The sequence below is a fragment of the Gavia stellata genome, chromosome 30 (genome assembly GCF_030936135.1).
Source record: "Gavia stellata isolate bGavSte3 chromosome 30, bGavSte3.hap2, whole genome shotgun sequence".
In the NCBI taxonomy this organism is placed as follows: domain Eukaryota; kingdom Metazoa; phylum Chordata; class Aves; order Gaviiformes; family Gaviidae; genus Gavia; species Gavia stellata.
This window is the reverse complement of record NC_082623.1, coordinates 5,828,920-5,849,424: the sequence shown is the minus strand read 5'-3', so window position 1 is coordinate 5,849,424 and position 20,505 is coordinate 5,828,920. Positions and strand designations below refer to the sequence as shown.

At 51.1% G+C, this 20,505-nt stretch overlaps 1 protein-coding gene across 1 annotated transcript in view; it reads left to right on the top strand.

The window, feature by feature from the left end:
- The window catches only part of PLXNA2 (plexin A2), a 154,182-nt gene that overhangs the window by 110,060 nt on the left and 23,617 nt on the right, over positions 1-20,505 (top strand). The window contains exons 12-18 of the mRNA XM_059831192.1: positions 5,064-5,215; positions 8,840-8,957; positions 12,524-12,660; positions 15,850-16,017; positions 17,361-17,454; positions 19,336-19,575; positions 19,756-19,899. Of these exons, the coding sequence (XP_059687175.1) occupies positions 5,064-5,215; positions 8,840-8,957; positions 12,524-12,660; positions 15,850-16,017; positions 17,361-17,454; positions 19,336-19,575; positions 19,756-19,899 (1,053 nt within the window). The remainder of the gene's footprint in view (positions 1-5,063; positions 5,216-8,839; positions 8,958-12,523; positions 12,661-15,849; positions 16,018-17,360; positions 17,455-19,335; positions 19,576-19,755; positions 19,900-20,505) is intronic.

The following is a 20,505-nucleotide window of genomic DNA, read 5'->3' as shown; positions in this document are numbered from 1 at the left end:
GATATTCACCTTGTCCTGCCAGTAGTCAGAAACCAAAGTTTTTGTATCCGAGTGCTGTTCTGCTTGCACAAGGTTATGCTACAAGGTGCAAGAAGCAAAATAGCCTCTGCCTGAGATTTTCTTCACCATAAACCGTTCAGACAGCTGTAACATTGAAGAAGTCTTAGATTTATTTATTTACCCCTCCTTGAGCTAAGCAGAGAAGGGGAAAACCACTCTGCTCGAGCCACCAAGTGACTTGCATCCAAGCACTGCCAGGCTGGCTCTCGCGGCTGGCTGCGGGCATGGCACTGCCACCAAGTGTTTTATCACTGTCCGGCTTGAAAGCAATACTTTTGGTCTCTGTCCAAGGAGAAAAGAGCAGAGCTTTGCAGTTAACAGATTTCTTGTCTCCATAACCAGGTCTGTGTCTCAGCCTTCAAAGCGGGAAGCGTGGGGTGCCTCGGCAGGGGATGTTTCAAGTCTCAGGAGATTGCCCTGAGTGGATTTGGAGATGAGAGAATTGAGTAGGAAACGTTTCTGCTTTCGTTGGCAGATTGGCTTATTCCACAGTGAGGGTCAGCGATAGAAAATACAGGTTTCAGGGGGGTGTATTGTCCCGTGGCCTCAGCTGACCCTGGCCGTGCTGTGAGCTGTTGTGATTTTATCACAGGTCTTGCAGTATTTGGTGGTTTTCCTTGAACTCCACCTCCCACCCTTCTCCTTATGAATTCACAGCTTGCTTTTTTTTTTTCATGAAAGTCAAGTTTGCAGTTTTCACTGTTGTAGGAAAAGAAGGGGGAAAGCAGAGGGAACAGGTGACCTTCTTCATGTGCTTTGAGATCCACTGATAGGAAGGGTATATATGGCTAAAAGCTCTTGCAGAATTTTGCTAAGTTCTTGACCGGTCGGGTCTATAGAAAATGGCAAAGTCCCAGTAGAAACCCTGCAGGGTCGATATTCCTAAACCCAAACCTTCCAACAGCACAAGTTAACTTCCCTCATCCCCCTTCTCCCCCAGAAAAGTGTATGAGATTGTCTTGGAGACCACGAGACCTTCACAGCCTTCCTTGCTGTTGGGTCCTTCTTACTGGCATCCGAGTTCTTTGAGCACTGTGGGTACCATTTTGCAATGTCCAGTCCTGCAGAGCTGTGCACTGAAAGCTGGGAAGAGACTGCCCTGCCCTGCTGGGACCGACCCGCTCCGGGCAGGTTTAACGCAGGTGCTGGTAACACGCTCTCCATGCAGCATGCACCGGCATTGACAGGCTCGAGCAGCGTTTGGTCTCATACCGGGGCTTGCACTGAAGCCTGCATCACTCAGACTAAAAAAGCCTTTAATACGGGCTGGTTTCCACTCCCTTTTGTTTCATCTGGCCAGTTCACTCTTTCTGTCAAGCTGGAGGTCAAGGGCCTTGCTCCAGGCGCCAGTGCCTTCAGGGGATGCATAACTAGTAAGAAGAGATTGTGTTTTAATAGTCTTAAAAGTAAATGAGCAGTAGGATATAGGCAGCCCTTTTCCTGAGCGAGAGGCCCAGCTGTCACAGACAGTGTCCCTTTAACAGCGTAAAACTTCCACACGGTCTGTGGTCTTAGCAATAAATAAATAAAAATCAGTTTTCTTGCGAAAAAGCGGCACTCTGATCTCCTATTCATTTATTTGCAGGCCTCATTAATATAACATCAGTGCAACAAACAGCTGAAGGGGGGGCAGTGTCAGGCTGAATAATGGAGTTGCTCTGCTGAGATAACAATTAGGTTCTGAATGTGCTATCAGCTAAGGCAGAGACAAGGAGGGATCATGCCGGGATGACAATGCTTATGTGCTGGCTCCCCGCTGGGCTCATCAGCTGGGATCCAGCTAGCTTAGAGCAGGATGAAAATAGACAAAGAGAATGACGGTGGATGACATTTTGGGAGGGGGGCAGGAGTTACGCCATTTATTCTGCAAGCTGGGCGCTCTCTCTGCACCCTAACAGATGCCAAGTGGTTATTGTGCAGAACGGTCTTGGGCTCGCGGCTTGCCTCCAGCTCCAGGAGGAAAGCCCCATTGCACTCACAGCCAGTCCTAGGTCTCCCCGTCTTGTGCACAGGCATCTTCTGGAGGCTAAATACTGCTTTATGTCAGAAACGCTGAACCATGCAACCAGCAAGATGTGAGGCTGAGAACATTTATCCTGCATCGTTATAGCAGTGTCTTCTGCAGGCTGGGGAGGGAAGTGTGCTGGCACTGTGTTGGAGCTCCTGGATCCCTGGGATGCCTTGGATTCCAACCTCAGGGATCCCTGGGATCCCTACCTTAGTTTCAAGTAAGAAGCAGCAACAACAGAAATGCAGCGGTGCATCTGCATCCCTTACGTGATGTAAGGGCAGAGCGTAAGGGTGACTGAGCTCCTACCACCACCCACTTCACCTCTGCATTTGGATCCTTTCTGTGCTTCGCACTTGCATAAATCCTTTCCCTGAGTGGCAGGAACATGCTTTATTAGAGGCGATGGATTGTGTATTTGTTTCCTGCAAGGCGAGGCTGATGCAGAGAGGAGAGGTGAGCTGCTCAGAATAATTCGGGGGATCAGCAAAACCAAAGGCCCTGCCTCCCACACCCCACTTTAGATCTCGGTGACTTTCAAGCTGCTTCAGTGCTGCAAACAACCTAAAAAACCTCCAGCAGAGGTACAGACCCCTAAACAGTACGTGTAAAATTCCTGGTAATGGCCTCGTTTTCCCTTAGCTGCCCTTTGCAGGTTCTTTTCATCCTCCCCAGACCTCTGAGTGGAAAGCCACTGTGCTAAAGTGTGTTTCTTGAAGTTGGGGAATATTTCTTCTTAATCCTGTTTGTCTCAGAGCAGAAATCCGGGCTGTCATTGCAGCCAGCCCTGCAGCCTGCGCAGCTCCCCAGCACCAGCGCAGCCCGGGGTGAAGGCAGACGCCGCCGCCAGCAGCTGCCCCGGGCTGGGTTTGCTGGGGGTCCTCGGCCGAGCACCGGTGACACAACGAGGTGACCCAGGGATGCTGCCGGGCCGGGTGCTGCTCAGAGGGGTCGCCGGCGCTCGGTGCAACGGGACCTTTAAGACTTATCTTCTTTCTGCGGTTGTGACTGAATCTCTCCAGCTGTAATTAATTGAATGCATCTGTTCTAACCCTGGGGCTGCTTTATGGCACAGTTACTTCAAAACTGTTCAATTAGCGGCCACTAAAATCTAGGTCGAGTGGAGCTCCATATTGGGGATTTTCCAGGTCAGGACATTTTCAAAATACAGAATCAGCTCTGCTTTGTTCGGTGGGGCCAGTTGGCTCCGCTGGTTGTGGTAAGGTCGGGAAATGGCAAACTGTGACTTCTTTTGAACAGTGATGAGACAACGAGCCCAGCAGTGTAAGTGCTCTAGCAAACGCATTTTAACATAATCTAGAGCTGCAAAGGACAGTTGTAACTGTCAAGTACGTGAACTGCCAAGTTCAGGTGATTCCCAGCTAGCGATGTAAACGTTACCAGCGCAGGCCTTCAGGACTCGGTGTAATGCAATACAACTTGATTTTGTAGTGTCTTTTATGGGCACATAGTGCTTCACGGAGCTAAATGATACAAGACATGCTACGCGGTATGAGTTACAGAAAACAGCAGTACAACAGACAGTGTATGGTGAATAAATCAGAAACCTCAGTGGTGCGGTTGAGGGGAGAGGGAGGTAGAAACTAAAGCATGCGCAGGGGAAGGAGGTGGTGGTTTGACACAGGGTGCAGCTCTTGGCTCTGCTGGGTGCGTGGAGCAGGCTGAACCCCGGCACGTGTGGCCAAACTCAACAGCAGCGCCTTAAGCGTGAGTAGAGGTGGAGAGTGAGAAATTACAAGGCATAAGCAAGGGAGAAAGAGAATGGCTTCAGCTGAGAGTTGAAATGCAGGAATATGCAGGGGGGGCACTTGGAGCCGCAGAAGTGATGGGGAACAGGGGTGTCCTGACAGCGTTAGCAGTTTGCGTTGGGCGGGAAGGGGGATCCCACCAAGATCAGGGGAGTCGTGCCCCCGTGGCACTGGCAAATGCAGGGTGTCCCACGAGGGCTGCTTTGGGGTGCACTCAGCCCGCGGTGCAGCAGGTTGCCGGGATGCGCTCTTGTGGTGGGACTGGTGTTTTGCCGCCTTCCTAACCCGCTCCTGTCCAGGGAACAGCGAGCTCTTAAGAAGGTGAACAAAAAGCAGCCATCCATCCAGAAATGGTAAGGAAAAGGTTTGGAAGAGCTCAAGTGTTTTGCCAAAGACAAGGCTGGAACAAACAAGCGTAAACAAGATTTATCCATTAAATTAATTAAATTGCATTATTATGGATTATGTTTATTCACTAATAACAGCTTTAGCATGGAGAAGATTAGTAACTCACCCAAGAGCAACAACAGACCAGTGGCAGATTCAGGACAACTGTTTGAGAGTCTTAGGTCCAAATTTTGTGACTATACGTTATTGTAATTTATACTCCTAATTGAAGAGGATATTGTCCTTAATGAAAGTCTGTAGAAACAGAGATTATTATGGCTGAGGCAGGCTATAAACAGGCAGCTTTAAAGCACACACCTCACCCCTTAACATTTGTAAGTCATTTGAGGTGCCAACTTACTCATAAAATGTGACATTAATGTTCAGAGAACAGGCAAGGCAGAAGTTAACAAAGTTCTCCAAAGCAGCAGGCAACTTCTGGAAGGTGACTTACCGTCTTCTGTATAGCCTATAAAAAAGGAGCCAGCCTCATCCTTCTGCAAGGCTCTCTGGGGATGGCATCGCCCATACCTCTTGGCCAGCTCGGGGACCTTGATGTCCTCTCTTGGAACTCAGCAGAGATGGATTTCAGCATCCTTGGGCTGAAATCCATCTGTCTTGGACTGGCCTGGGTTTGGGCTTCTCCGGGACATCCAGAGGGATCATGCGAAGGTGGTGCTGGCCTGGGTTTGGCAGCAGGAGCAGGTGGGGTTGCAGCACTCGGCCTCCCTGGGCAGCCTGCAAAGCAAAAGTTCGCTCCCAAGCCAGATATGGGGTTGAAGAAGCACGGGTGGCATGGGGACACCAGCTCAACTTCCCTGTGGTTTGTTTCCTTCTAGATCCTGACGGTGTCAGGCCCCCCAGAAGGAGGGACGAGGGTGACCATCCGTGGCGTGAACCTGGGCCTGGATTTCTCCGAGATCGCCCACGGGGTGCAGGTTGCTGGGGTGCAGTGCACGCCCCTGCCCGAGCAGTACATCGTCGCAGAACAGTGAGTGGCCTCCAGGACCTCACCCGTCCCCACCGCGGGTCCCCAGGGCTGGCCAGCCTGCACAAAGCCTCTTCCCTGACCTCCAGCAAACACAGAGGAGGCCGATAACTCATCCAAACCCCCGGCATCATGTCTCCACCCTTTCCAGCCCTGCAGACCTGCAGGAAGGGGTCTGGAGGTGGATGGTGCCTGGAACCGGGCATGCCATTCCTACACCAGAAGGGAATGAGGTGCTTGGATGCTCTCTCGGGGGGGTTAAGCAGCCCTTTAAGCTTTCATTAAGTGTTTTGTTTCCTTCCACACCGCAGTTCCTGCTTTGCTAAGCAACTTTTCTGATGAGCACCTCGCTATTGATGCTGAGTCTCTCTGCCCCCTCCGCTCCCCATCGCACTTGAAATTCAGCCGGCGCTGCTGCCTACACGCAGCCATTTGTTAGGCGGGTGAGGCGGTGACAGCCGCTTAATCCGAATGGGCCTCCACTGGAGTCAATTCATTTATTTCACTAAGAAAAATGTCAACCGAAAATTAGAAAATAGGCATGTAACAGAGGATGGGCAAATAAACCTCCCAAAGTGACACATGCTCCTGTTGCTGTTTGCGGGGGGTTGTTCTGGTGTAGCCAAGGTGCTGAGAGGTGTGTTGGGGATCATTTGTGCAGGGCAGGAGAGCGGCAATATGTGACGTCTCCCCTCGGGTTTTCTAATCTCACCTGCTGGGGACCAGGACGGCGTTGTGTGTGGTAGGGCCGTGGCTGCTGATGGCGAGCGTGGGGGAGTCCAGGGCCCAGGAGTGGTCCCAGCAGCACGGATCTGCCCCAGCCTAGGCAGCAGCTGGAAGCAGTTGTCCTCAGGTGGTGAAATGCATTTGGTGGGTCCCAGTCTGAACCCCAGCACAGTGGAAGGACCTGTCACTAGGACATGTTGGCGTTGGTTTGGTTTTTGCTCACTCCTCGTCTTTGTTTCCTCACCTGTAAGACAGAAGTTACATTAATCTCTTCCAAACAGTGAGGATGTGGGCAGTTTAGCGTTAGGAAGTATTTTCCAATCACTGGATGAAGGGCACTCTGGACGTACAAAGCATCGTTGGTGTCATTGCGGGAATGGCTCCAAGCGCTGCACCGACAGTACTGTCACTGCTAGCGGTTTGGGCTGTTCTGCTGAGCTGTATTTTGGGTTTTTTTATTTTTCAAATAAAAGATGGGAGATTATAAAATTATCCTCCTTTGATGGTATGAAACCCTGATTTTATAATCATGACTCTAATTACGGTTCTTGAGATTTCAAAGTTTGTTAACATCATTAAAACATTTACCCTGGGCAGATAACAGCAAGCGTTAGCATGAGAGCTGCCTTTTAAAGATGAATACAGATAAAAGGACCCTCTTAAGGGTTCTGTGGGTAGACTGAATTCCAAGACTGTAATGACTCACCATATGCTCCAGCCACACAATCTATCAGCCAGCAATTAGGTTAATGTTGGTGGAAGGGCCACTTAGCCCAGCAATCAGCACCCTACAGCTCTGCCGAATGCATCATTTTGTAACAAGGTACCTGCTGGGAATTTGGCTTTTATCAGGAATCAGGATCAGGTGTACCAGGTCACTTGTGCCCCGTCCCGCGCCCTGTCATGCCTGGTATTGTATGGCAGCTGCTGCTTTACTGGCAAATAGTTGAGTATTTGGTGTTTCCCCTGTATATAGCACTTGGTGTCTCCTTGCTTCTTGTGGGAGAAAACCACTCTCCTCCCCTGCTTGTGGGGTGTCAGGAATCACCTCACCTTGCTTTGTTTGCCGGTGGGCTGGCAGGAGCAGAGATTACTGCTCCCAAATGCCAGCCACAGCCTGACAGCGCAGAAACGCTGCCTCCTCGCCCCGCTGCCGGTTTGCAGGAGGAGAAGGCATGAAGTAGCAGGCAGAGGAGAGGTGCATGGGCGATGTCTGGTTGAAAGGCAGAGAGGGGAGCACGTGGCAGATTAAGGCACACAGCTGAGATGCTTCAGTTTCTGTTCTCCAAAGGCAGACCGTTCTCTAGGCAACCCGTTTTGATGTGCAGCAATAAGGACTTTCACATTAGAGCTCTTTACTAGCATGTATGTATTTCATTAGGCCTCCTGGCATCACCTGTGCATGCCGTCTGCAGGTTCTTTTTTCCTTTAGTCTTTTTATTTTATTTTATTTGTAGTGAATTTAATGCGGCTGAAGGCAGCTGAAACTCTACCTTCACGAATTGGAGCCTTTCATGCATTTGCATGTGTTCGGCAGGAGAGCGAGCGTTTCCCCTGCCGCTCTGCAAAAGCTCCTTCAGCCTCACCGGGGAAAGAACGCTCTGACTCTTTCTCTGGTCTCGCTCTCCGGGCCGGACGCCCATAAGTGTCTCATCACCGGTGTTACTGCACCCCCTGCCCCGAGGCAGGTTACTCCACAGAATCACAGAATCGTTAAGGCTGGAAAAGACCTGTAAGACCATCAAGTCCAACCACCACCCCAACCCCACCATGCCCACTAAACCATGTCCCGCAGTGCCACGTCCACACGTTCCTTGAACACCTCCAGGGATGGGGACTCCACCACCTCCCTGGGCAGCCTCTGCCAGTGCTTCACCACTCTCCCAGTAAAGAATTTTTTCCTAATATCCAGCCTGAACCTCCCCTGGCGCAACTTGAGGCCATTCCCTCTTGTCCTATGACTTGTCACTTGGGAGAAGAGACCAGCACCCACCTCCCCACAACCCCCTTTCAGGTAACTGTAGAGAGCAAACCTCCTATCCTGAGGTTTCCGGTGCCTGGTAGGATGCTCTTGAATTTGTCTTTCCAGCGTTGCCGTGGGAGCAAGCAGCATCCGTCCCCTTTAGGTACAGCTAGAGAGCCCTGCCAGCTGACGTCCCTTTGAAAACCCCTCTCAGACCTGCTGGCATCACAGGCATTTGCTTCCTCTCATCTCCAGTAGGCATTATGCATTCCCAGTGCCCTGGGATTTCTGGATTACACCCCCACAGGGCGTGTAATGAGGGTGTCCTCATCTTCCAGCCTGGCCCGCTGTGGTTAACCCCAGCAGCTCTCCCTCTCCTTACGGCTTTCCCTGCCTCGGGGTGTGCCCGCGGGGCTGAGCTGGGCCGCGCGAGGAGCACGAGATCGGTGTCTGTCAGGGCCGCTGACTCCTTTTACCAGCGTCAGTATGTTCTGTGTTAGCCAGCCCTGCCTCCCCTGCAAAGGCTGCTCTCCACGGCTGTCTCTATCATCCCCGAGCAGGTTTCTCCGGTTTTGATTAACTGGGAGACTGCAGTGTGAGCTGTTCCCTTAATGAACTCATCTGTTACTCTAAGGACTTCGCACTCACTTTGCTACTGGCTAATATATTGCCATTAGTGCTCTGCTTTGCTCTGGAGTTTACAGCTTGTAATAATTATGTCTAATTTTGATTTTTTTTTCTTTAAATTACTACATGGGGTAAAAATAGACTCAGTAATTAACTTCTTCCAAAGAGGCAGATATCAAAGTTAAAGAGGGGGGGGAAAAAAAGAAGGGGAAAAAAAGAAGGAAAAAAAAGAAAGTCAGCCCTGCGTGGAGCTGCATAGGGCACTGCTGGCACCTCCTGCCAAAGCCTCACTGCGACATTTCTGCTTCCAGGATCGTCTGTGAAATGGGACAGGCGCTTCCAGGGATCAGCTCCGGCCCAGTGCTCCTGTGCATCGGAGAGTGCAAGCCGGAGTTCACGGCCAGGTCCGCGCAGCAGTACATGTTTGTGGTGAGTGTCCCACCGAGGCGGGGAGGGGGGGCAGCACGTGTCCCCCGCTGAACAGCCGTGCTCTACGAATGCGCCTGTCAAATGGATGGGGTTCAACACCAGAAGCGAATCCCAAATTTCCTACCTTTTTCTGATGTTTTCCCCATGGCATGGCACAATTTGCTGGTAGCCCAGTCAAGGAGCCCAGTTTTCAGGATCTAGAGCTCGCACAGACCTACAGAATAAACAGGGTCTAGGTGGGAACCTAAACCCAGGGTTCCCGCAGCATTTGGTTTCAGCTTTGCACCTCCAAAAGAGCAATAACCTTCTCTGAATTGCTAGGCTCGGTTACTCCTTGCAAAGTGCATTGTTGTAATCCCAGCAGGAGTGTTACACAAAGCATAACTTTGTTCTGTACCCGAGGGCTTTCTGCGCACGAGGAATTGTCGAGTTGTTGGAGTCGGCACTCGAAATTTTCCCGTTTGTAACGAAGGGACATTGTTACTTTGGTGCTTCGTTAATGGGGGTAAATCTAGGATGCTGCTTCTTGCTGGTTTTGAAGATGCTTCCATACATACGTGTGTGCACACACAGGCACCGATAGGCATTTTTGCATCAACACAGAAACACGCAACAGGAGAGCAAGGACCAGAGTCCATCCTTCTGCAGCTCAGGTACTGAGGGCCTGCTAGAAACTTAATCAACTGCCTGTGAAACCTAAACATGTCTGAGTTAGTGTCTGTGTCTATAGATTTAATCTTTTCCCCATTATGCCTTTTGGGATGGAAGGGTAATACTGCATCCAAATATTCAAGGATCTTTTTTGTGCCCCTCCAAGGATGCTGGTTCAGCATAGGCTTTCTCTGTCTGCTTAATGGAGAGCTGCTCTTTGGGTTGGTGGGCTTCTCTTGGTTGAGTGGGTCATTTCTTTCTGCTGTTTAGTTAGTAGCCTTTTGATTCATAAACTTAAAAGCCACAGCTTGGGTTTCTCATATCTCCAGTTTTGCCTAAACAGGGCACTTCATCCAGCCACATCGATTTTGTGCTTAGTGAAATCTGTATGCAGGGATATGCCAGCACTTACCAATTGTCCACAATTTGTAAACTAATTGAAAGATAAATCAGGCTAGCCCCTGCCACCCTATCGGCGTTGTAAGCGACACCCTCCCCTGGGATTTCATTTATTTAACAACATAGCAGGGCTGCAAAATATCGCCACATTTTGCTCGAATATGCCAGAAACCCCTCTGATCATCACAGGGTGCTGGCAGCATAGTCCCCAGATTTGCCATTATTGAAAGGCAGGTCCCCACGCGACACAAGGAAGATGCTGTCTTGCTTTGTGTTAAATAATAACCAGGAGCCAGCGGAAGGTAATTGCAGAGATGAATCTTGGAGTAGTACCTTGCAGCAGCCTGGTGAGCGTATGCCGAGCGTGATCATCCTTTGCATTGTTGCTTCTGATTTCCAGCACTTACCCTGATTATATCATTTCTTTTTCTCAGGCATCTAAAACTTCTAGCACATCATTTTCTTTTGTTACTTGGCCTCTATTTTTCTCTTCAGCGCCGCCACAAATTCCATTACAGCTGGTTTATGCCGTTAAAGTCAGTAGTAAAATTGATTGGTACCTTAAAGCAGAGCTCTGTTCTGACCCTGAGAGGGTTCATGCCTTGGTGAGCTCATCTGGTGCCTGACACCGTGCAGGAGCGATGCTGGCACCTTAATTACACCCCTTTTATCTGGGGAGGTGGAACCTTGGAGCTACTTTGGATCTGTAAATCTGTCATAATTATCACCGAATCATGAGCTGAAGATGGAAAATTCTTATTCAGCTTTCAGGTCCTCATCTGATGCTGGCCTCACCCCAGCCTTGGAGTTTTTGCTGGTCTCTAGGATGGGCCCTCAGCTCTCCTGTCTTTTCCTTGTTTACAAGAATGACTGCTCGGGGTTACAGCCTCAGCTTCTATTTTTGGCAATGCTTTGAATTTCCAAGGATTGCAATGCTTAGACAAGGTAATGCTCACACCAGAAACGTCAGATGCTTGTAGCCAGGAGGTGCTTATAATTGATTCTGAATGCAGAGGAGGGCCGTGCTTTCCAGTTTGCGTGCAGCTCTGTCACTGGTACATGTGTGGGAACTGCGGGACCCCATGGAGTTGTTAAATAACCGCTCCATGCCGTCCCCGGGCTCCCACGGCCAGACTGGCCCCAGGAAGGGAGCTGGTAGTGGGCTCTCGCTGTCCGGAGTGTTCCCAGTGTTGCAGCTTGTTCCTGACTCACCTGGGGAACAGTCACCAGGGTTGGGCTGATGGCTGAAGGAGGTTTTTGATGGGCAGTCATACGTTGAACATCCTTTGGAGGTTTTTTTGCATTTTGGAACCACTCCTTGATTTATGAAATGCTCCCAAGCCTGCCTAGTGTAAACATTGCTATAACCATTAGTATTGTCTAGTGTTGCCATTAGCTGAATATCCTGAGTTGGAAGGGACCCACAAGGATCATCGAGTCCAAATCCTGACCCCAGTGAAGATAAGAGCTGTGAGCTAACCATGAGCAGTTGAAGGACGAATGTTTCCCTCCTGTAACATTATTCCATAATTACCCACAAGAGGGTGGATTGTGTGTTTTTTCTCTGGTCTATTCACAAGTCGGGGTCAAAACAGACTTTTGGTCTAAGCTGCTCTGGCAAATGCTGTGGCACCCAGAAAACACATGTTGCATTGTGAAAACAGGAGAGAAGACAGGACCAACTCACCGAGCTGCCAAGCAGGTGGTACCAGGGGAGTGGAGCTGGGAGGCTGCCAGCCTTTGCAGATGAGAGTCATAAAGAGGGTAATGTGAAAGCATTAGTAAAACAATTTGGTAATATCCACTGATTGAAAACAAATAAAAAGGTACCTGCTTTCTGCAAATGCTATTAAGGGGGATAAATAGCTATCGTGGTGCAAGGCAGGGTAAAGATGCGGCATTGCTGCAATAATATCACCAATAAAATGTCGAGTGGGATCGAAGTTTGCCCACCAAGGATGTCTTTCCATCAGCAACAGGAAACAAACTCTGTCCCCACAGTACTGTCACTGGTGGTTCATATTAAGCTGGAGCTGATGGTACTGCCTGTTGTTAACGTTGTGCGGTATTTCCCATTACAAGACCCTGGAGGGGTTTTTTGATGCTCTACCACACTGGCAAACTTTAAACATTGGGGTTCAAATTTCCATTGCAGTAGTTCGCTTGGCTTGGGATATGTTGAGTTTTTGAAACCACAGTGCAACAGCTTACCTTTGTTTAAGAACAAAGTTGAAGGTAAATACATTATTTTGCTGAGGCTAAATTTGCAGTCAATTTGTTGAGGCGCATCTCTTTTTCAGAGCTGGGTTCGAAAATTCAGCAGAAGATCTGTCAGATGTCCAGGGCGCATCCCTATTTTGCTTTTCTATTTTAAAAAGGATATCCCCACTCAGCCAAAGCACGAAGATGCTCGGGGGCCGGTGCTTCTCCGGCTGGCATGGCCCCTGGGCAGCCGCTCGCTGACAGCTCCCCTCGCAGCAGGCAGGAGCGCTGAGTTTCTCCTTTTCTTTCTCCAGACTCCAGTGGTGAGTTTTCTGAATCCCAGCCGCGGTCCAGAGTCGGGAGGGACGATGGTGACCATCTCCGGGCACTACCTGGGTGCCGGCAGCCGCGTGTCGGTGCTCCTGGGAAACCAGACCTGTGAATTCTACGGGTAAGGGGCCGAGCCGGGCTAGCGCGGGTCCTGCCGTGCACGTCCTGGTTATCAGGGCTGCACCACCGTGTATCTGCTGAACATGCAGCCACGGCAAAGATTCTTTTGGGAACCCCTGAAGGCTCCCATCCCCTCTTTTATTACAAGAAACGGTCTTCTCTCTTACTGTGACTGAGCCTTGCTTGGCAAGGGAGGGATTGCATCGGTATTAGTGCTGTCCATTATTTCATTTTAATGCCACTACAATGTTAACTGGCCCCAAAACCTCCGGCAAACATCACTGCGATGGTAAAATGTTGATAGTAGTCATCAGTACCTGCCCTCAGCCTGGATGATCTGAAGAAAATGTAACGTTTATAAGAAACCTCTGGTTTCTCTTTTCACAGATCAGCACCTTGCATTACTTTTATTGCAGCCACTGCTGCAGGTACCTCAACCTCCTAGAAATGGTCTGGGCGAGGGGTGGGCCTCTGCATGGCACAGCAAAGCGAGGATCTGCACACACCTTCTGCCGAGAAACTTGCACAGCCATCAATCTCCTCTGGGATTTCTATGGCAAATTTGCTTTTTACCCAGCAGTGTAAACACAGAGTTGACATTTGCAGGGTTTAATGGGTTTTCTTGGGGCTTAGTTAAAAAAAGATACATGCAGTATACATCTGTGTGCATCACGTACACATCCGTGCCCTGTACCAAGCGTACATAGGTGCCCCAAAGCAGCTGGTAGTATGCGTTTCACAGCGTGGGCACAGCCTGTGCGGGAACCTAAGCAAAGAGGTGTGATGTGCAAAGGGATGCTGCCTGTCAGATCTTCGCTCAGGCTTCCCAGGAGGAACCGAGGAAGTTTCTGGGAAAGCAAAGACCCCTGGAGGTGAATTTCTCATCTGGAAGACTGAGACGTTCTCTGATACAGGACCTGTGGGCGTTCAGACGTGGGAGCGTGTTGGGATATTAGCAGTGCTTATTCTACGTCCATCCTAGAACGGTGCTTTGGGAGGTCTGGACGTGCCGAGGTCTTCAAGTGCAGATCAGTTCTCCAAGCGCTAAGCACTGTAACCGATCCGTCAGCATTTCTCCCCATATCCGAAGCAAAGATGCCAGGTTGCTTCCTCAGACGCACACGGGTAACGAGCGGCGTTACCACCAGCGGAAGCAGCCCGCAAGCTGGCCTGAGAGCAGAATCAGCCCTGAATGTAATCCCTTAAATATGTGATTATAGTCAGGCAACCTGCAGATACTGACCTGCAAAACCTGGAAGAGTTTTGAATTCTCTGTATGTTCTAATTACAGCAGGCAAGCAGAAACTTAAACAAAGCAAGCGGCAGTATATGAATGGCATCATCCTTCGCGTGGGGTCACGCTGTGCACTTTGTTTTGCTTGGACTGTTTTGAGGCAATGAACTTCAATTGTACTCGAGGGTGTGGGGGAGCCTGATTAGATGAAGCAGTTTCTAATGAGATTCACTCTAATTACAGCTTCCCCCATTCTCCCCTCTCTGATCGGAGGAGTGGGTAGATTCACCATGACGACATAATAATAGCACAGAAAGCTAATTAACTGATCACAGGGAGCCGAGAGCAGCTCTGCCAGCAGCGATGCGTCACTCTGGATCTCACGCCAGAGCTAAGCAGGCACGGTGGAGCCTGGCAGGGCTGAGCGGCTGCGCCGGCGCGGGGCCGCAGAGCAGGCAGCAGGCAGGCAGCTCCTCAGCTGCACCGGCGTGCACGGAAACACTCCGAGAAGCAGCGAGGAGGGTGGAGAAATGCGCTCCTCGCACAAGGATGCCTTCGCGGTTAAATTAAACCTAGGTGGAGAGTGAGAATAAGATGAGGGAGGGAGGAGGAGGAGAGCGGGAAGGGGTAGACATGTAATTGCATCAGTAGAAACAGTCAAGTCCAATTTGTTTCAGGTATTTTAGGAGGTTGTTTCTGTTCCCTCGGTTGTGGTGGATGGGCATGCCAAGGTGTGAGCTGGCAACATCGTGGTACCCGCTGTTCGATACCCGCCCCCCGCAATGCCCAGTGCTGAGTGATGTGCCCATACTCCTTAGGGAGTGCGGGGAGTGTGTAAGGCCCCTGAAAAGGGGACCACGCAGCAGCCCCTTGCCCAGGGCGAGGCACGGGAGCTTTGCTGGAAGCAGAGCAGGGGCACGGCAGCACTTGAGCCTCAGCTCTTCAGGCAGCTCCAGGAGTTGCGCAGCCTGAGGAGGGCGAGGACGGCAAAGGCTGGGCGTTCAAGAGTGCCAGTTTTTGATTTAAGTGCCAAACTGTCAGTGGGGTGCTGAAGACCTGCCTGCCCTCTCCCCTGTGAGAAGCCAAAACTGAATGAGCCACGGAAAGAGCACGGCCTTTTTGGTGAGCCGGGGGCAGGTTTGGGCAGGCGGGATGACCCGCGGGTGGGCTGTAGGGGCACTGCCCTCCCAGGGACATCACTCCAGCACGTTTTGTGGGAGCAGCCTCTGGGCTTGCCGCAGAGCTGTGCAGTTCCCCGCAGCTCTGTCCCCGCGGCAGGAACGGCACCGCTCGGATCTCATTCCCCTTCTCCATCCATCCACCGGTGCCTTTGTGCTTTGACAGCGCCTCGCTACCCTGCCGCCTTGACCTTCTCCGGGGCTCCGATGGAAGCAGATGGTCTGTTGTGTCCGGCCAGCCAGCGCCGAGGCTGAGGTCACCCCTGCTCTGACGGGGAGACAAAGCCAGAAGGCAGCGGTGACGGTGGCTTCGCCCTTCCCAGGCGGGGGCTTCGTGGGCTCCATTATGCTGCTCACAAGGGCCCGTGTGTGCAGTGGGGTGGGGAGGGGAAGAATTTGGCTTTTGAGTGAGCTTATGCATCCTATTTAAAAAGCAGCCATCTGTTTTCACACGCCCAACAGAAGGCAGCGGGTTCACAGAGGGATGCAGGAGGCTGCAGTTTGGCACAAAGAGTAATTTCAGGGAGTCTGTGCTTCTCTCTCAGTGGGCAGGCAGAGTCCCCTCCTGCACGGAGCTCCGTTCCCTCCCTCCCGTGCCAGTGAAGCCCTCCTGCCCGTCTCGGGAGCTCATCCCCTTCACAGGTGTCAGAGTCTGGGGCTGACTGATGGCTCAGCCTTTTCGTGAGCTGCCCCGCTGCAGGGCAGCGCCAGCACCAAGGGTCATTTTCTGCCCCCACTGCAACTGCCCGTTAACGCTTCCCCGGCTTCTCTCACACAGGCGATCCATGAACGAGATCGTGTGTGTGTCGGCCCCATCAGCCCACGGCCTGGGGGCTGTTCACGTCTCCGTCAGCATCGACCGGGCTCAGCTGGAGCAGACCTTGCTGTTTGAGTACATCGACGATCCGAAGGTGCAGCACATCGAACCCGAGTGGAGCATCGCCAGGTAACATAAGGCTCTGACAGCGGGTCCTGGACAGCGGGAGAGGAGCCAGCTCGCCTGGTCTGGGTCTTCTCTCTCAGCATACACTCAGTGAGGGCAAAAGAGGGTCTATGTGGAAATGCACATCCCACCCAGCATCCTGCATTTGGCAGTGCTGGGCGTCGGCAGCGTTTGCATTTACCGAAAATCAGGTCCAGAGTTACTAAAGCAGTGGTGATTACCAAGGCAGTTACAGCAGTAACAGCCTTAACCGAGATTCTTGGAGCACAAATAAAGCCCCAAGATCGCTTCCATCTGCTGAAGAAGTGCACAATTGCTCATTAAAGGCTCCTTCTTGTAGTCCTGGAATAAAACAAAACCAGCAACCGCCAAGAAAGGAAAAAGCTGATGCTAATCAAAACGTACTATTTTTCCCAGATTTTTCCACTGCTAGGAACGGGGCGGCCCGCACTATCACATCACCGTGACGTCGTCACTGCTAAAAACCCTGGGCCGTACTTGTCCCCTTGTGTTGCTTTAGTGGTTGTGCTCACAAGGGCTGTAACAGTCAAACTATTCATTTCAAATTCCAATTATTTTTTTTAAATGCCCGTGAAAGAAGTAAGTGTCTCGCAGCAGGCTGTGCGACATGTCTGCTTTGAGTCCAAATTCAAGATCGCGCCTGGGTTTGGGTGAGATGGGTTTGATGGGCTGGTCAGGACTGCTAACAGAGGTGGTCTGAAGGGAACATTTGGGCTCTGCTGCAGAGGTGCTGGAGACTTGGGTGAATCTGGGCTGTGCTGCTCCAATTAACACATAAAAGAAACAGCCAAGAGTGAAAGACTTTGCTCAGGGGCATTGGCTGTAGGAGAATGGGGGTTGTGTCCTCCCTGGCCCTGATGGCACCGGGTGCTCTTCATCCCTCCCCAGCTCTATGTGACAACTTGCTGCGTCTGCAGTCCAGATGCAAGTGCACGTCAGTTCCTTCACTGCACGTACCATTTATCGTGTTCCTTAAAAACATCACTATGTAAATCATTAAACACTGTGACTAATTTATTGTCTTCCGTATTTAGTCTCAGCTCAGTTGATTCCTTTCGTCCCATTTCTCATCCTGCTGCCTTGCAGTCCTGTTAGGTGGGAGAGGGTGCAGCTGAGAGTAGAGAATCTAGCTAACTCGTGAGACACCGCTCCCCAGTGACTCAGGGAGTGGGTATTAATCCACTCTGTCACCTGGTGCCTGAAGTGTCTGCAGAAAACATCTTTCTGAGATCAACAAGCATCCTTATTGTCAAGCGCAGTCTCTCTGCGCAGCCCCAGCCCCTCCTGCCTGATGCATTAATCAGGTGTCTCCTGGTTCTCCGCAGCGGACACACGCCTCTGACCGTGACCGGCTCCAACCTGGACGTGATCCAGGAGCCGAGGATCCGCGTCAAGTACAATGGCAAGGAGTTCGTCAACGTAAGTAGCTGCTGTCAGCACGGTGCTGCCGGGCTGTGCCTGGGAGCATCCCATGCTGCGGCACGGCGGGTCCCCCCGGATGCCCACCTACGGTTACTGGTGCCGGTGCCCTCTGCATGATGAGACTTGCTGTGGCAAAAGCCACTCTGGGGCTATTTCCTTAGACTTACCCAAACTGTTAGCAGCAAAACCTGGCGACCCTGGAAGGAGGGATCCTGACACACAGAAATGGGAAATTACTTCCTCAGCAACACAGTAACTGCCAAGGAGTTTTCAAAGCTGGAAATGGAGGACTCTGTTTTAGGTCATCTCCATGCCCTCAAATTCTGCCTTGGGTCAGATAAACTTGTTTCACTCCTGAAATATTCCCCCTTTTGTCAGAGCCCCTGAGCCCTGAGAGCTCTCCTTTCCCCAGCATCCTTCCCTTCCCTTCCCTTCCCTGTACCTAGCTCAGCTCTACAGGCACGTTGCGATGGGAAGTCCAAGTGTAGCTGTCCCCATCATCCCCAGCTGCTCCTCACTTCCCATTTTAGTCCTGCTCTTTCTGTAAAAGCCCGGAGCTAGGCACTGAGACCTGCCAGCTATGAGGCTGCTATGTTTAACAGTCTCTCCCTAGCTGCCTCTCTATAAATAAACCTCCTGTTGCTGCAGCTCTGGGCCTGGCAAGCCTGTACCAGCCCCGGGAGGGAAGGAGAGAGGGGAACTGCTTCTGAACAAGAAGCTTTCAGGCCACTTTTGCAGCTTGATCACCGCGGTAAGGCCAGGTGCTGCTTCCCTGGGTCCTCCTCGCCGTGCGAAGGATGCGGGGCGTGGGGCTCCACGTATCTTGGTGAAGCTGGGTGTTATTTTTATGCCTCCTTCCCCTCCTCCCTCCTCTCACCCTGATGTTCCCGAAGCAAGGAGTTGGTAGCAGAGTTTGGGGTTGATCTGGAGTGCCACCTCCTTCCCCCATCTGTATTTTTTCAGTCCAAGAGTGAGAAACTGAAATGAATCCTCAGCTAAATGGGAACTAATCGATGTTCTTGTATGCTACGAATAAGAATTGTACCTCCAGGACCTGCAGAAATTATTTTGACCAAGTAAAACTGAAAAATATTGTTTCTATGCAGCGATCTTTCTGACTGAATCTGTATTATCTTGGAAAGGGCAAACCACTTAGCAGTCTTTTCCTATTCTCTTTCTCCCTTCCTCTCTGAAGACCTTTTTCATCTGAGCTCTTTTTAAAAAGACATCTAATTTTGTTCTTAGCAGTTGCAGTTATAGTGCTACCAAAATAATTCTGAAGACACAAAATTGAGTGAAATTAAATCTTCCACTTATGGAGGGAGGCCAAACGGTTGGTCTCTTGCTGCTTTATAAGGCAAGAGTCTCATAAATCAGCCAGCGCCCCGCTTCCAGGGGCTGGAGGAGCTGTGGGTGTCCTCAGCCTGGGGGGAGATGACCTTCGTGTTACCTCCAGCCCACCAGTGTCAGATGATGGTTCCTCGCCCTCGCTGGCATTTGGGAATTGGCTCTTATCACCAGTTTTTAGCAGGGACCAGGTAATCGGTATGGGTTGTTTCAAAGCTAACATTGCCCAAGAGGATGCAACTGGAAAGAAAAGAAAAAACAAAGGAAAAGAGCTAAATGATCCGCTCTGCGAGCCTCTAGCTCCTTTAAAACACTGCTCGTTTTGGAGCTCGCTGTGTCTCTGCACCAGAGCCTTTGCATTGGCCAGAGGGGAAGCAAATTCCCCCAAACTATGGCTGCAATGCATCAAGCCTGGATTAAATATTTCCAGCTAAACTTGAAGCCACTGGGCGTTTAAGGAATCAGAACATCATTGTCCAGGTCAGGGTAAAGTTTTCCCTGCCGTCTTTCAAAGCATCGCCTTCTCCGCAGGTCTGCAAGGCGGTGAACGCCACGGCGCTGGCCTGCCTCGCGCCCCCCCTCACCCCCGAGTACCGGCCCGGCCTGGACGCCGTCGAGCGGCCGGACGAGTTTGGGTTTATCTTTAACAACGTGCAGTCCCTGCTCGTCTACAACGACACCAAGTTCATATACTACCCCAACCCAACGTTTGAACTCCTGAGCCCGACCGGGGTGCTGGAGCAGAAGCCGGGATCGCCCATTATCCTGAAGGTAAGGAGACCCTTACCCAGTGGGAAGAGGCAAAAAAAACCCAGAGAGAGGAGTTCTGTGTCCCCTTTGGAGAACGGGGTACGCTAGATGCAATCCCGTCATTTGCACAGGCTGGGAATGAGATGAAAACCGGAGAAATGCGCTGTGTCTTTGTACAGTCTTCTCTGCCTTTGTCCCTAGGGCAGAAACCTGTGCCCACCCGCTCCTGGGGGAGCAAAGCTCAACTACACCGTGCTGATCGGAGAAACACCCTGCGCCGTCACCGTCTCCGAGACCCAGCTGCTGTGCGAGCCGCCAAATCTCACCGGACAGCACAAAGTGATGGTGAGGGACCAAACACTCCTGTTGGCATCCCTTCCCTCCCTCCCTCCCTCCTTTTCCTTTCTCCTCCTCCGCCATCTCCCTGACTCGCTCAGGTACTGAGTGCAATTTCTTGTCCAAGGATCGGTAGGATTTTAGATCTTTATGGCTGTATAATTGGAAGCTTAAAATATTGATGTGGATTAGCACAGAGGAACTTCTCGTTCCCTCCTTGAGACTCACCACCTACTATCAGAGCCTTCTAGAAGGAACAAATCTTTCTGGCAGTGCCTTCGGCACCAGGTACCGTCCTTTCTCCGGGGCTGCTTGCTCTTCCTTCAGTACTAAGGGAGACCATTTTCAATGGGCTGTCTTCTCCCTCCTGTAGGTTAGGAAGGGATTTTATCAGTCCTTGTAGCCAGACCTGATCTGCTAAGTGGGTGGAAAGGTTTTGCCTTTTCCCGAAGCAGAAGCAGCCGAGGACATCTGAACACTGGACCGGTTGGATCAATGGCCTCGTCCAGGATAACAGTCGGTGTCTACCTCTGCTTTGGTTTTGGGCATTGCTGCTTCCTCTGATCCACTCGCAGACTAAGCACGCAGCTGCCGAAGTGCTTGAGCACAGCCCAA